The sequence below is a fragment of the Vollenhovia emeryi genome, unplaced genomic scaffold (assembly GCF_000949405.1).
Source record: "Vollenhovia emeryi isolate VEMERY1.0 unplaced genomic scaffold, V.emery_V1.0 DF939145.1, whole genome shotgun sequence".
Lineage (NCBI taxonomy): Eukaryota > Metazoa > Arthropoda > Insecta > Hymenoptera > Formicidae > Vollenhovia > Vollenhovia emeryi.
Window position 1 is genome coordinate 2,284,603 of NW_011967221.1, and position 15,179 is coordinate 2,299,781.

At 42.1% G+C, this 15,179-nt stretch overlaps 1 protein-coding gene across 3 annotated transcripts in view; it reads left to right on the forward strand.

Annotated features, from left to right (window-relative positions):
- The window catches only part of LOC105566365 (protein slit), a 43,796-nt gene extending 28,951 nt beyond the window's left edge, over window positions 1-14,845 (forward strand). For all 3 annotated transcript variants that reach the window (XM_012020292.1, XM_012020295.1, XM_012020293.1), the window contains exons 14-30: window positions 295-441; window positions 1,282-1,353; window positions 1,444-1,515; window positions 2,149-2,312; window positions 2,717-2,918; window positions 2,997-3,068; window positions 3,156-3,227; window positions 3,675-3,746; window positions 3,823-3,986; window positions 4,538-4,757; window positions 6,219-6,528; window positions 8,709-8,922; window positions 9,088-9,549; window positions 10,452-10,652; window positions 11,106-11,255; window positions 11,494-11,633; window positions 12,060-14,845. In XM_012020292.1, the coding sequence (XP_011875682.1) occupies window positions 295-441; window positions 1,282-1,353; window positions 1,444-1,515; window positions 2,149-2,312; window positions 2,717-2,918; window positions 2,997-3,068; window positions 3,156-3,227; window positions 3,675-3,746; window positions 3,823-3,986; window positions 4,538-4,757; window positions 6,219-6,528; window positions 8,709-8,922; window positions 9,088-9,549; window positions 10,452-10,652; window positions 11,106-11,255; window positions 11,494-11,633; window positions 12,060-12,146 (2,821 nt within the window). In that variant the 3' untranslated portion in view covers window positions 12,147-14,845. The remainder of the gene's footprint in view (window positions 1-294; window positions 442-1,281; window positions 1,354-1,443; window positions 1,516-2,148; window positions 2,313-2,716; window positions 2,919-2,996; window positions 3,069-3,155; window positions 3,228-3,674; window positions 3,747-3,822; window positions 3,987-4,537; window positions 4,758-6,218; window positions 6,529-8,708; window positions 8,923-9,087; window positions 9,550-10,451; window positions 10,653-11,105; window positions 11,256-11,493; window positions 11,634-12,059) is intronic.
- Window positions 14,846-15,179: the final 334 nt, after the last annotated feature.

Below are 15,179 nucleotides of genomic sequence, written 5' to 3' on the forward strand. Positions count from 1 at the left end.
AAACATTCTGCAACGCACCAATTTCTGTACGAGAGTTATTCCAGCGCGCAATTCGCAAAATTTATCGAACGGCGCATTGTTATAACGCGGTAGAGAATAAATTGCTCGGCGGGTAGTCGAAAACAAGTGATGGAGTAACGAACGGAAAGTACCAATTTCGCCCTTTTTTTTTTACGTTGTCGAGTAACAAACTGACCATACATACATGTCACGAACGTGCATGCGTGCTTCGATGGCACGGCATTCGTGACTCCGTTCTACATGCCACCCTTTCCGCTTGTATGTTCGCGCCAGATTGTTGAGCAACAATGAACTGGACAAGATCAAAGCGGACGGCCTTTTTGAGAAGCTGCCGGAGCTGCAGCATCTGGATCTTAGGAAGAATAAAATCTCCCGCATCGAGGCGTCCGCCTTTCAAGGGGCCCACAACCTCACCGACCTGTAAGTCACAACGCAAGTTTCGAATTATATCGCTTTCGTAGCGCAGCACAACCTGCTTTTTCTTTGCGACATTGTCGTCGCCGTCGTTGTCTTCCCGGAAAACTTCGCCTTTGCCGGCACAATAGAAGCCATTCTCGAAGTACTGTTGTGTAACGTCAGGATTGTTTTCTTTGCGCGGCCTCCCAGTCGATATTTCCAACTTTAAAGAATCTCTCGGGGGAATTTTCGGAGGCTGCATTGTCGCCGGGGACAATTATTAGAACAACGCCGGTGGTTTTTTGTAAAAAAAGTCTCGAGCGATATAGTACAATTGCTTGATTGAAGCAATTTCCAAATTCAATTACAGATACATTAATTTTTACTTGAATATTATAATTATTAGAAATTATGAATACTTTATGAAGTATTTACATAACTGCTATCATTATATAGTTTATCTGTTTTATAAAAATATAGCGTATTACACCGTAACAAATTAGACGTACAGAAACTGAATGTGCAATACCATTTTTATTGTGTGCGATTTATAATCCAATACACGAGTCATAAATTCTTTATAGTTAATAGCTATATTTTTAAGGCGCTTCGACGCCGAAGAACGAGCTTTCGGGCGTTATGTCCGGAATTTAAAGAATATAAAAACGTTATGCCGTGTGGTACCACGTTCAAAACGTGCTTTCGTGATGTTCATAACGTTTGTACGCTCGTTGGCTCGAGGAATGATATTTATCGACTCGTAAAAAGTGACGGCGAATTGTAACGCGACGCAACTTAGCGCGCAATCTCTTGCCATTACGTCGTGCGCCTCGTTTCACGATATGACGAGCTTTCTTTTCGCAGACTTTTGTCCGAGAATAGGCTGCGAGAGGTGCACAACAAGATGTTCGCCGGCCTGCCGAGCCTTAAAACACTGTAAGTACCTCATTGGGCAAACGTACCATCAGCGTTGTTAAAACGCTATCGTGGCGGTAAACGATTACTCGCATAATTCACTTTGCGCAGGAATCTCCATGGTAATTCCATTACATGCGTTATGCCTGGATCGTTCGACGGAATGCCGCACATACGCGCCATGTAAGTTCGCTACTAATCAACGAGTTAAATTGCAACAAGATTATCGCTGCATACTCTGGGGAAAAAAAAGACGGTTAGCAACCCATTTTGGGGCCCACGATTAGTAATCAAATTATTTGGATTGTTCGTAACTCTAATCTTTTACCCCGCGTAACTAAAAATCCCAATTAGCTATTCTATGTATACCCAAGATATTAAAGTAATACTAATCAATTCTCTCAATTAGTTGTGTCGATATTCAGTAACGCAAAGATAATTTTCACTTAAAAGTCACTAACCAAAATTTTAAGTTGCTTTACTACAAAAAAAAACGGTCAAAAGTTTTCCCAGAGTAGAGTTGCGAAGAATCCAAATAATTCGATTACTAATTGCGGACTTCAAAATGGATTGCTGTCTTTTCTTTCCAGAGTAGAAATTGTTATCTCTAGATTCTCTTCTATCTCTCTTTCCATCACATTCTTTTCCTCTTGATTATCTTTTGTGAAAAATGCAAGCAGTCGTATGGCCGGGTGATTTTATGCTGTTGTATCTCTAAAATAATTACATATCAGCTATAATAATCAGTGACTAATCTTCGTGTTACTACCTCCTTATTGTTGCCGTATCGTTTGATATATTTTTCGGTATCTGCAGCAACATGCAAGGTAACCCGCTATCGTGCAACTGCTATCTCGCGTGGTTCGCTGGATGGCTGAGGAAACGAGATATAGCCGGAATCACTGGCCGTTGTCACGATCCACCGCGATTAAAGGATGCCGTCATCAAGGACATTCCGCACCACGAATTCAAATGCAACAGTGCGTTCAATGCATTATTGTAGAATTGATTTTAGTCACCTGTAGCGTCCATAGATATATCTTACTCTCGCAATTTGTATCATTGCGTTTTGCGGTTGATCGCTATGAATTCAAAATAGAGTACAAATATATCCCCGTGAAATTGTTAGTAGCTTTGCATGCAAACTGACTCGCGCGCACGCATACAAAATCGAAATCAATGTAACATATTAATTAAATCTGCGAATCTGCGAATAACGCGCGTTGCGTGCCTTCAATTTACATTTGTCGTCCCTGCGCCGCGCAAAAATTTCACGAATAAGCTGCCTTTGCCGCGCGTCTTTATTTCGCTCTCGACAAAATAATATCCGCCATCTGAATTGCAAATCCTGTTAACGATCCACCAACTGTTTTACGCCCATCAGACGACAGCGTGGGTTGCCTAGGTGACGATTACTGCCCGCCTCAATGTAATTGCGCGGGTTCGGTGGTGAGATGTTCGAGGTCTCAGCTTACAGAGATTCCACGCGGGATTCCACCGGAAACCACCGAGCTGTATTTGGACGTGAACGACATCAAGACGATCCAGCCGGAGAGGCTGAACCACCTGAGGATTCTCACCAGACTGTAAATAAAACACGCGTGCACCTTGTCGTATATCTTTCAAGCGGCTTTCGCCGTGTTTAACGTCCGCTTCGTTTTCAGGGATCTGAGCAACAACCAGATCGGAATGCTGTCCAACGATACCTTTAGGAATCTCACCAAGCTGTCGCACCTGTAAGTCGAACATTCATTCCGTTACCCCGTGAGTGCTCGGGTGAGACTCGCGGAACCGTTTATGCAATGTACGAATCTCTTTTGCAGAATCATCAGTTACAACAAGCTACAGTGTGTGCAACGAAATGCTCTCGCGGGACTGAAGAACCTGCGAATAATGTGAGTCACGTGTGCAAATACTTGACTAACGTTATCATCGTGACATGCCTCTTTTATTGCCGCGAAAAAAAATCCACTCCCGCGCTTTTGTGTTCGCCATTCACACGGCGATCGGCGATCGTTCGACACTCAACATTTTACGCTGCTAAGCCGAAGGCATTTAACTATCGTAATCGTAAAATTAATCGGTCGCTTGTTGAACGAAAATAATGTATGATATATGAAAAACCAAATTAAATTTTTACGTTGAGTGAATTAAGTAGCGGTACAATGAAATGTTAATTGCAAATGAAGATATTAAAATAGAATTTCACGACGCCGATATTCAGGGATTGTAAATTCTTCGTCGATGTTTGAGCTTTCTTCTGACCGAGGAAATTTAAATAATGAATGAGCGGTTTTCTATGCCGATAAAAGTATGCGCTGTAATTCCATTGCCTTTCTCAGTTCGCTGCACGGTAACGACATATCGGTCATCCCAGAGGGAGCGTTCGAGGACCTCAAGTCCATAACACATCTGTGAGTATCACTCTGTTCGTAAATCACACGCACTCGATTTTCGATAGCAGTCATTTATCGATCACGATGTTTACAGTGCCCTGGGGTCCAACCCGCTCTACTGCGATTGTAGCATGCGGTGGCTGGCCGACTGGGTGAAGAAAGATTATGTGGAGCCTGGCATAGCCAGGTGCATGGAGCCTCCTGCGATGAGAGACAAATTGCTTTTGACGACACCGGCTAGTGCCTTTCAATGCAAAAGTAAATATCTCATGAGCGTATATCTCGATTGCGGGCAGAATGGCCAAGAGTCTCCGTCTGCCGCTAAGTAAATTGTTACCCGCGATTCGTGCGACAATAACATGGGACCGTGCGGTCGTCTACCTGCGGTATATCCGCAATTCTCAGTTCAATTCTGACTCCCACTTAGATATTCATTAACATTCATTAGTATCGCTCAGTGGAATATTGTGGAATCGGGAACGCGGATCATTATCCGGCTTGGTAACGACTTGGCTGTAAAACGGGTCATTGAACATCGATTTTCCATTAGACGTGAAAAGTATAATACTTTTTCTTTCTTTTTAACGACGTTTGGTAACGCGGCCTCTCGTAAGAAGCAGCAGAAAGAATTCCTCCGGTATGCTTGGCCATTACTGATCCGCAATCGCATACTGGTTGTCGCACGTGACGGTGTTTTTGATTTTTCGTAGTACAGCGCGACGCAGTCTGTTTAGTTCGTGGTTTTTTGGCCCAGCATCACGGTAGGGTACTAAAATTGCTCATTAATCGTAGACCTTTCTTCCGCGCAGCCAAGCAGCAGCCAGCCGAAGTCTTGGCCAAGTGCGACCTGTGTTACACCTCGCCATGCGAAAACGGAGGATTTTGCGAGGCGCTTCCGGACCGGCAGTTCCGTTGCAAGTGCACGCCAGGATATCACGGGGACCGGTGTCAGCATAAAATTGACGCGTGCTATGGAAATCCTTGCAGGAACTCCGGAACTTGCAAAGTACTGGAGGAAGGAAGATTCAGGTACTTACTGAACGCGATAGCCTTGATCAGAGTAGTGCCTCGTCGGGCTGACTTTAAAGTTGCTCGTTCAGTTGGAACCCGTAGAACATTTGCATCGTGTCGTATACATATAGACAAAACTTTTGCCAACTTTTGCAGCTTCATCTATCTTTCTTACGTCAGTCTCTTGTCTGAATTTTCGCGAATTTTCTTTAAATAACGCAGTACATTTACGAATGCGCGACCAAACGCATAATTTCAATGAGCCGATCAATGTTTTAACTACGTTGGTTTGATTCCTGTCTTAACCCTTTCATGATTGGATTCTTTTTGTTTATTTTTATATTTTTAAGTGGGATACTAGCATCCCAAGGAATCAGAGAGGCAAAGGAAGTAAGTGGGACTCGTATGTCCCAGTAATCATGAAAGTTTTAAGAGAGAAGGAATTGTGACCAAGTTAATAACAATAGTGCGCTAATTACAGGATCTTTCGTATATAAAATTATATAAAAATTTATATTTTTAAAACATCTCGTGCTCATTGAAAGCGAAAATGTTATGTCGAATGAAATATATAGATCGATATAATTATGCAATTACATAATTAAGAAGCACTGATCCTGTTATTTAACTGTATCGAAAATGTTATATAGGTAGGATCTGCACGTTGTCAAAATTATGTCATGCAGTCCTTTGAAATATGTTCGTTTGGACATCAAAGTAGATGTAAATATGCACGATGTAGGATGCTTTCGTATAAACGAATAGAACGTTGCATGTCAAAGCTCGAATTTGACAATGAATTCGGTACTCGGTAAAAAGATCGTCTCTGAGTTGCCATGCTATTTGGATAATTCCAACGCGCCGAGCTGCTTAAAGTGGCGCCCGAAATGGAACATGGTCGGTGCGTTCGTCAAATTCTAGCTCTCAACACGTAATAAACGGGACCCTCTGCACGTGAGCCCCGAGGAGTGACGACTGCAAGCTATAAACTGCCGACGGCGCTGTCAATAACCTGCTCATAACAGAGAGGCTGTTCCGATTATCGAAAAATCGAAGAGCCGAATTTATGCGCCGGTTATTTACGCCAAGCGTGTATACTTGAGATCGATATCACACACTTGCCTATGATTCATATATTTCTAACAATAAATCCTCTACGAGGTTTATCTCTGTCTTCGTTGCTTGTATATTAGAGACAATATATTTCAAAATTATTAATAATAATAAATAAATTAAATTTAGTTTAAAGTAAACCGAAGTTAATACAAGCTCTCCGGAATTTTGTTTCTACTGTTCCAATCGAATAAATGATAGAAGCATTCAATTGTTAAATTTAACGTGCTAAACGCACGGAGCAAAAAATAAGGGAGAGAAACAGTATCGGCGGTTTATCGCCCGCAGTAGGGTACCTTTGGCGGATCTACCGCGATCGCATGTCGGGCTCAATGTCTCGATTGACGTTCAGTCGGTGTGTGACAGTTGCGACTGCGCCCCCGGGTACAAGGGACTTCGATGTGAGAGCAACGTCGACGACTGTGCCAACAACAGGTGCGCTAACAACGCAACCTGCGTCGACCTCGTACAAGCCTATCGATGCGACTGCGCCCCAGGATTCATGGGAGAATACTGCGAGGAGAAGATACCCTTCTGCACAAAGGGTCACGACCCCTGCGAGAACGGAGGCCGATGCGTCGACCATAAGACCCACTACAGCTGCGAATGCCCAATCGGCTTCACCGGCCTCAATTGTTCCACAAACCTGGATGATTGTGTCGATCATATGTGCCAGGTACGTCTTTCCTTAGTTGCATTCTGCCGATCGCCACGTATTTATTTATTATTTATTTATTTATTTATTTATTTCTTCCGGGCAAAATCACGCGTTGCACCAGACACGGTGTTCTCGGTGTTTGTGTATAGCGAAGCTATCGTTCATAGCAAACATAGTAGATACTTGCTGTAACACACGCTTGGTCGGAATAGTATATCGATCTTATAGATTCCTCTGCCTTATTACGTTGAACAAATGGTTGGCGAATGTAATTTCGTTTACGGGTTATAAATCTTTGGCTTTAAGATAATACGCGTGACAGAAGTCGACAAAGTAAATCTTACAGCCGGTGTATCTCTACTAATGTTTAACGACTGTTACGAAATACTGAAGAATTTGATTATTTAACATCATTTCTGTACATTGGTTTTCTTTACTCGTGCGCGATGTTAATTAAAGCGATATTAATTATCTTCAGATTTTAATAATGAACCCTGCATCGCGATAAGGATTTTCATAATATGCTTTTAAATTCTATGCACTAGCATTTATAAATACGCAACATCTACGGCGCTGTTGTTAAGTGTAAAATTCATTAAAATAAGTAATTACGCAGTTAGTGTAGAAGTCGCGTGCACAGGCGCACCTATCTACATGAGGTCGATGATATCTGTTTCATTTACATCATATCGTAGAAATTTATTTTCCCATATCGCTCGCGGTTGCGACAATCGTAATTAATTTCTCGCTACCGCATTAACAGCTCCCCTTTACACGCGTAGCAGTTGTAACAATATCACGTCTCGTCGTTTTGGGAATATCCTAATTTTGATAACGTTTTACAATTACTACTTTTGAATTGCGCTGATCGACGGATTCAACGCGCGGATATGTCTCTTTGCATTTAATTTCAGAAAGTATTTCTCAGTTGAATCACTTAACGTAGTATCGATTTAATTCGGCACAGTATCAACATGAAAAGTCAAACTCAGCGACATAACTTGACTTGCATGAGAGCCAAACTTTTATTTGACTATCGACTCTTAAATAGAACTCCAACTCAGGCAGATATGATCTTCCGAGAGGCGGAAACTTTACAGTCGCGAAGAGCTACGACCCAGAAGCAAAGTTGGCGTATGAAATTTTACGCCAAGATTCTTCCTCGCGGTGTTATAACGTCGGCCAAATTTCATTTGAGTGTTTGCGCGGAGTACAGAAAGCTCGTGTGGAGTTTTCGGCTTTGTGATGCTGGCTCTAAAGCCACGATAGTATATCACGTTCCAAGCTTTCTAAGCTTCCATGAATGGCGCGGAATTGACCTACAGAGAGGCTGTCTTCCTATAAATCTTCCATTTCCATACACCGAGCACATATTCTATACGTAGTTAAAATATCTGAATACTGATACTTTGCATTTCAAGCATTAATTAACCGGTGGACTTGTCACGCTACATTTTTAGTTATCTTCATTATAATAATCATGATTAATGCATTTAAATCGTATATTAAATGCGTTAAATATTCCGAATTGCTTTCATTGGTACGAGCAGAATTCTGGAGCAACCATTGATAAGATTAGCACGTGTAACTCGCAGGGGGGATATATTATTGCACATATGTGACTTAAGCCCCAGAATACATGGCCTTTAGTTTGAGACTCTAGACCAGGCATGTGAAACTGGCGGACCGCCCGATGATTTGTAACCCTCTGCTAGTAGTTAGTTGCATCCAGTTTGTGCGCGTTCCTATCTTATCCGTAAACTTACTGGTTGACATTAATTAGACGGCTACATTAGAAATGTAACGACATCAAAATTATCCGGTTTAACTTCACTTTCGTAACGTATCACTTTCCATGTAACAATTCTCGAAAATTTCGTGGATCTTAATTGATTCTTTTTTATTTGCTCGCTGTAATACAATACTAGTATAATCTCCTTAAAAGTATGTCAAACATTTCTCAACGAGAATCTTCTCTTGAGAATGTAAATACATGCCAAAGGCTTCTTTATTATTAACGTTGTTTTTTCTCACTCTTGATCTAAAACTTTGATTGGCAAACACCTTTGCGAATCTTCTCTTGAGAGTGTAAATACATGTCAAAAACTTCTTTATTATTAAAATTGTTTTTTTTCACTCTCGATTTAAAATTTTGATTGGCAAACACCTTTGCGAATTGTAATTCGTTTATTTCGCAGAACGGTGCTACTTGCATCGACGGCATAAACAATTATGAGTGTAAGTGCGCGGCGGATTATACAGGGAGATACTGCGAGGCTGCACCCTCGACAGCCATGCTGTATCCACAGACAAGTCCGTGTGCCCACCACGACTGTCAGCACGGTGCCTGCTTCCAGCCCGCTCCCGCCTCCGCCGCGGACTATCTTTGCCAGTGCCATCCCGGCTATACCGGTAAGTAAAAACGCTTGGAAGCAATCATTTTCTTCCGTTAATTTTTAGTAATCATTTGAAGACATCTCGCAATTTGATTTCAAATTTTCTGAATTTTCTTATCATCTCCTGCGTGACGTGCGAGGATAAGCTAATTTAACACGGCGCGGCCACTTATCATTTCAGGAAAACGATGCGAGTACCTGACGAGTCTGAGCTTCGTGGACAATAGCTCGCTGGTCGAGCTAGAACCGCTACGCACGAGGCCCGAGGCGAACGTGACCATCATATTCACGACCACGCAGGAAAACGGGGTTCTTCTCTACGACGGGCAAAGCGACGGGCACATCGCCGTCGAGCTCTTTAATGGGCGGGTCAGGGTTTCGTATGACGTGGGTAATTATCCTACCTCGACGATGTACAGCTACGAGATGGTGGCCGACGGCAAGCCTCACATGGCGGAGCTTCTGGCGATCAAGAAAAATTTCACAATGAGGGTCGACCGAGGACCCGCCAGAAGCATCATCAACGAGGGTCCGAAGGAGTATCTCAAGCTTGTCACGCCGATGTTCGTCGGTGGCGTAGCGCCGGAAGTTGCTAAAGTCGCATTTACCGAGTTTCACCTTAGAAATACTACGAGCTTCCAGGGTAAGTTTCTCTCACTGAGAAATATCGTTAACATTAATTGACATTCTTGTTTTATTTTTATAGTTTTATTAAGTCGTCATCGACGCGGAGAAGTATCGCGATTATGAAAAATAGAGCAGTTTTATTAAAATAGCGAGGAAACTGAATTTTACAGCGATGTGTTCTATCGCAGCGTAAGAAGACAAATTGAATATTCTTCATTTAAATTGGCTATTTTAAATGATAGGTTTTATCACGTAATTATTAGCCTTAACTTACGTTTGGCTAATTATAAAAGCTGTCATAATAATGTTATAACGAAACCGTTCGGTTGGAAATTTCAAAGATTTCACGGATGATTTGTGCTCTCCACCAGTGCTAGTTCCAACACCGATACTCTGCGGTTCCTCTGGGAAACGATAGTTGTCGCAAACTCGGAATATCAGCCGCAAATTTGCAACTTGCGGAGACCTCATTTAATATTCGGTTACATTTTTGATGTCCCCCGGCGCAATACTGATTTACTACGTTTGCATATAGTGTACGAAATAATATGTAGCACGGTGTGCAACCGAGAGAAACTAGATTTGAAAAGTTTCGCGACAATGCAACACGCGAAAATTCGTGATCGGACTGCATTATGCAGTATAATTTGTATCCCGGTTCTATGTGTTGCAAGATAGGAAAGCTATTTTGACAGTGAAAGTATTGTATCTATATCATCGACGTCAATCACTCAAGTTGCGCGTAACGCAGCCACTTATGAGAATTTATGCAGGCGCGAATGCATACTCGCGCTGCTTACGCCCTTACTCAATTGCATTGTAACGTTCGGTACACATTCCCATGCCACTCTTTATATAGGATAGAGCAAAAGTTTCTTCCTTGCCAGATCCATTAAAAGTTTCTTTGCTTTATCTCAGGCTGCATCTCCGAGATGTGGATCAATCATAAGTTGGTAGACTTCAGCAACGCCGCAAAGATGCATCGCGTTACTCCCGGATGTGCTACTAGCGAGGAGGAGGCCGACGAAGCGAGAGATATTGTTGAAGCTGAGGGAATTAACAATGGTGGCAGTAACGAGGAGCCCATGCCGCAAGAGCACATACCTCACGAACGCTCTGGTATGTTAATGTCTGTAATTGCTGTTTATGCAGTGCTAACTTAACGTATTAAGTTAAGAATCGTTCACGCTTGAATTTAAATTAATAAAATAAAAATACTCGGAGCCATTTACGAATATGAATTTTTAGGAGAGTTTTATCTTATCTACTCAACAATTAATTACAATTATAATTGAGTTTAAATTAATAAAATTAAAATACTTCAAGCCACTTGCGGATAACATGGATCTTTATGAAAGTTTTATCTTATCTGCTCAACAATTAATTACAATTATAATTAACATGAAATATTAAATAACATAATGACTCGCGTTTATGAACTTACGTTCAATTGTATATTGTATTGTGTAAGAGAAATCGCACATTAAATTAAAAAGCGAGAAAAAGTAATCCTGTTTTAAATTCAAATGTGTATTTAATATACTCTTGATGAAAAATATGTATTAATTATAGATGTTATCATGTCGGTAACTGGACTGGTGCCTTCGCATGCATGTATCGGACATGAATGCAAAAAGGGATCTCAATGCATACCGTCGCCGTATGGCAACGGCTATTCTTGCCGATGTCAAACTGGCTGGCAAGGACGATACTGCGAGAAAGGTGATTTTCTTCTTTCAATATTCGTATGCTTCTGCACAGAGATATGTTTTATGATTATATTTTTATTGCAAAATACTTTTCTCGAGACAACAAAATAAAAACTGTAACCGCAACTAAATACTTTTATAAAGTAACTTTCCCAACCACGCATATGTATATCTATGTATTTATGTAATTCATAGTGTCTTGCGCGTTTGCTCGATCGCTCTCGGTAAAAAGATTAACATTAATGTCGCAGCACCGACTTGTCGCAAGGAGCATACCAGGGAGTACTATAGCGAGAATGGATGTCGGAGTCGACGACCCGTGAAGCTTGCTAAATGTTGGGGAAGCTGCGGTAATTCCTGCTGTTTACCGCGGAAGACTAAGCGACGCAAGGTACATAACATAACTGTATATCGATTGGGACTCGCGACTGATCCGGAACAATGTGTTGATTCAATTTTACAATTTTCAATTGTCCGGGAATATTTCTCCCCGCGTGACGTTAAATTTCGGAGTAAACCAATATCGCGTCAACATTTACATATTATGAGAGTCTCTGCCCGTATTGACAGCGCACGGGGCGATAAATATCGGAGCCCGTGCCGCTCTTGTTCTTGCTAATTGGCGTTAAATTTCGTGTCAGTCATGACGATCGGACGAAGCAAGATGAACTATTTCATCTTCCAACGCGATCGATCGCGCATGAATAGGTCGAAGCAGCCGCGTTAATTACCGCAATTATGTTTATTAAGGCGACTTCTACTCCCGTTATTTACCTATAACGATCGGCCATTATAAATATTCGTGTATTAATTTCAGGTCCGATTAATTTGCGCGGACGGCATGCGGTACACCAAGGACGTTGACCTGGTGCGTAAGTGTACGTGTACTCGCAAATGTTACTAGCCAGTCGACCCAGCAACGCGGCCCGAGTCTCGTTGGCGCACGTCGAGACGTAAAACGAGACCGAGAAGAAACCCCCGGATCCGAAGCAGCACCCCCACGCGTACTTCCACGTGCCCTCGGAGATGACGAAGGGAACGGCAGCGGGGCGGCGAGGGCGAGCGCCACGGACCTGCCCTCGGCATCCCTATGCGAGACCACCTTCGTGAGACGCACGTGGACGAGAAAGTGCGTGAGGAAGTGCAGGCCAAAACTAGATGGACACACACATAGCCGGCTCAGTGTGATATGTATTATTAAAAAAAAAAGAGAGAGAGAAAAGAGCGAGAGAAAGAGAGAAAGCGCGCGCGAGAGAGAAAGAAGTAAGAGTATATTGTACGTAATATATAGCTACGGACTATCGATATCGAAGCAGTTAAACGTATACTAGGTATTATTCGTATATATAATGACCCGATATAGGTATATAACGACGAGAACGCGGGCGGAAGAAAGGGTGGGCGCGAGCGCGCGCGGACAATGTGTCCGTATATTTGCGATCGCGGACCGCGCACGCGGGCGCTTGCGTGTTCGTAACATTATGCACGAGTGCGTACGATTACGCCGTTGATTTAGCGCGGAATGGACCTAACTGGTAATAGGGGATTCGCGGCTGCGTGCAAACAGGCTTCCGTAATCTTCTTATGGGATATACGCATCGCTTTTTGTTTAATACGTTTCCGCTGATGGTGGCTGTAATCTCCATTGAGGCTTCGACGCCAGCATCTCGATGTAGTTCACTGCCTTTATCTTTCGAAAATTACCACTCCGGGACGCATCAACTGTCCCTCGTTACAATGGAGAAATTTGGAAAATATTGCAATTAACGTTTCACTTGAAACTATATTCAAAAAGCGATACTCCATCGCGTTAGATATAAAATAAAAGTGCGTAATCTTCGCCCGTATTTTTTAATTAAACCCCGATGGGAAAATATTTAGCAAATTATGTGACGAAATCTGGATGAAACTTGGAACGCTGGAATTATGCGTGCATATTTCGAACAACGTATCCAGAAATAAAGACCTTCCATCGAATATTGGTAAATATTTTTGCACAATGTATTTCTAAATGTCAGCGAAACAGCTGCCTTTTGGCGAATTACCTTGGCAGAATATTTGCACAATTAAATTGCTGTCGTGTTACGAGGAGCTGCCGCTACGATGCGTCTCGTACTCGTAAGTAAAATTCACGCGAGATAAAAGCAGGCCCAGCGGTAAATACGTCCCACGCTAAATCTTTTTTAAACATTTATTACACGTAACTGTGTTGCTGGGCAATTTTGCTTTTAAATGTCGAAATAATTGTGCATAATTTATCCTCTAAATTGAAATGATCAATTTTTGGGCAAACGCCATTTAGAAATTTTATTTCTACAAAATCGCTGCGTTTTGGCGAATCACCTTAGTGCAATCATTGTGAAATTTCTTCCTTTTGGATGATGCAATGATTACACAATATTTTAAATATTTTCCTGTCGGGGAATTTATCGAAAGTTGTTTGTACTTGTACGAAGCTATTGCGTTGACCGTAGGAATGACAATCGTAATTTTTTCTCTTGGGCGAAGTTTGTGAGTGATCGACCGCGAAATCTAAATCCACGTTGGGTCTATCTTTTCCTCAGCGAATTTTTACACTAAACGCGAATCTTCGATCGCATAGCTATTTCTACCCACTGAGCAATGGTCTTTGAATTTTTGCAAGAAAAGATCTACAAATACGCGAAAAATAAAATGGAAGAGAGACGTTTGTGAGAATGGTGCGAATGGCTGCAATACTTTTTCGCTGCAGATTGTTTGGTTTTGATACACTTCGCTTGGCTACAGTACACACGCGCGAGCAACATCGTCGTAGCCAATAAACCTGAACGAAACGGAGGTAAACAGAAAAGAACGGCGGTGTGTTTCTTGCCTTTTTCATCAGTTTAGTTGCAATGCTGCCGATTTAGCGCTCCAGCTATCACTTTAACTGCACAATTTTTAGCTAGGATGGATATTAGGCCGCTTGTAAATCGTGATAAACACGATAATCAAAGAGGAGCAATTATGCCGCTAAAGAATCGACATATAGAGTCACAGTTATGTGAGTAGGTCACGGGTAAGTGTCTAAATAAATGTAAAAAAAAAATATTTTAAGCATAGAAGAGACTTGATCGAAAGTAAGCCGTCAACGTCTTCTTACCTCACCTCACCGACAGCAGCAGTGGGAATGTAGCTTCATTTTTGAAAAAGCCAAGAAATCGCACCGCAACGATCGAGATCATTGGGATGGAGTGCGGTTTTCGAAAAATTTCCCCTTACGGCCTAATGTTACGTTTCGAGGTGCAAGATGCGCAGCCTGCAAGCTGCACGGAGCAACGGAAGACTCGCGTGCGAGCGTTCGGATCGAAGCAGCGGACGATACTAGGAAAACGAATTACGGAGGAACGGAAGGCGCGTATATAAATGTTCGGATAGCCGATCATGAGACGGATGTAACTGTACAGATCGATGAAACCGTCGGTAATCTGAAAGAAAAAGAAGTTCGCCGATACAAAACCGCGTAATTATTTTTGTATAAGCGCATTATTTATATATCTAAGCTAATTTGCTATTAGTTTAATCGAGGGGAGCGTAATTCGTTCGTACTACTTAAGCCCTTATTAATGTATGACGTACCTACCCAACATCTATTTATGCGTATATCTATTTTACCCCTGGATAACTGCATCGCATCTTCCACTGCCAGTATTTATATGTATTTATTCCGTTTCCTTGTTTCACCGATACGCACTTACGTTAAACTATCTCTTTAAACATATACTTTCATTTAGAAGACGAACGAATATCTCTCGACGTGCTTCGCTGTCGTCCTTCACGATTACAACGCGATCTTGCCGCCTAGCGTGCGCCTCGCGAGAAAGTACCAATCGTAGATTTTACGTAGACGTAGCTTCCGGCCGCTAAACGTTCGACGGCCACACGATTGAAGTGTATCTCTTAGAGTTTCGTCTCGAAA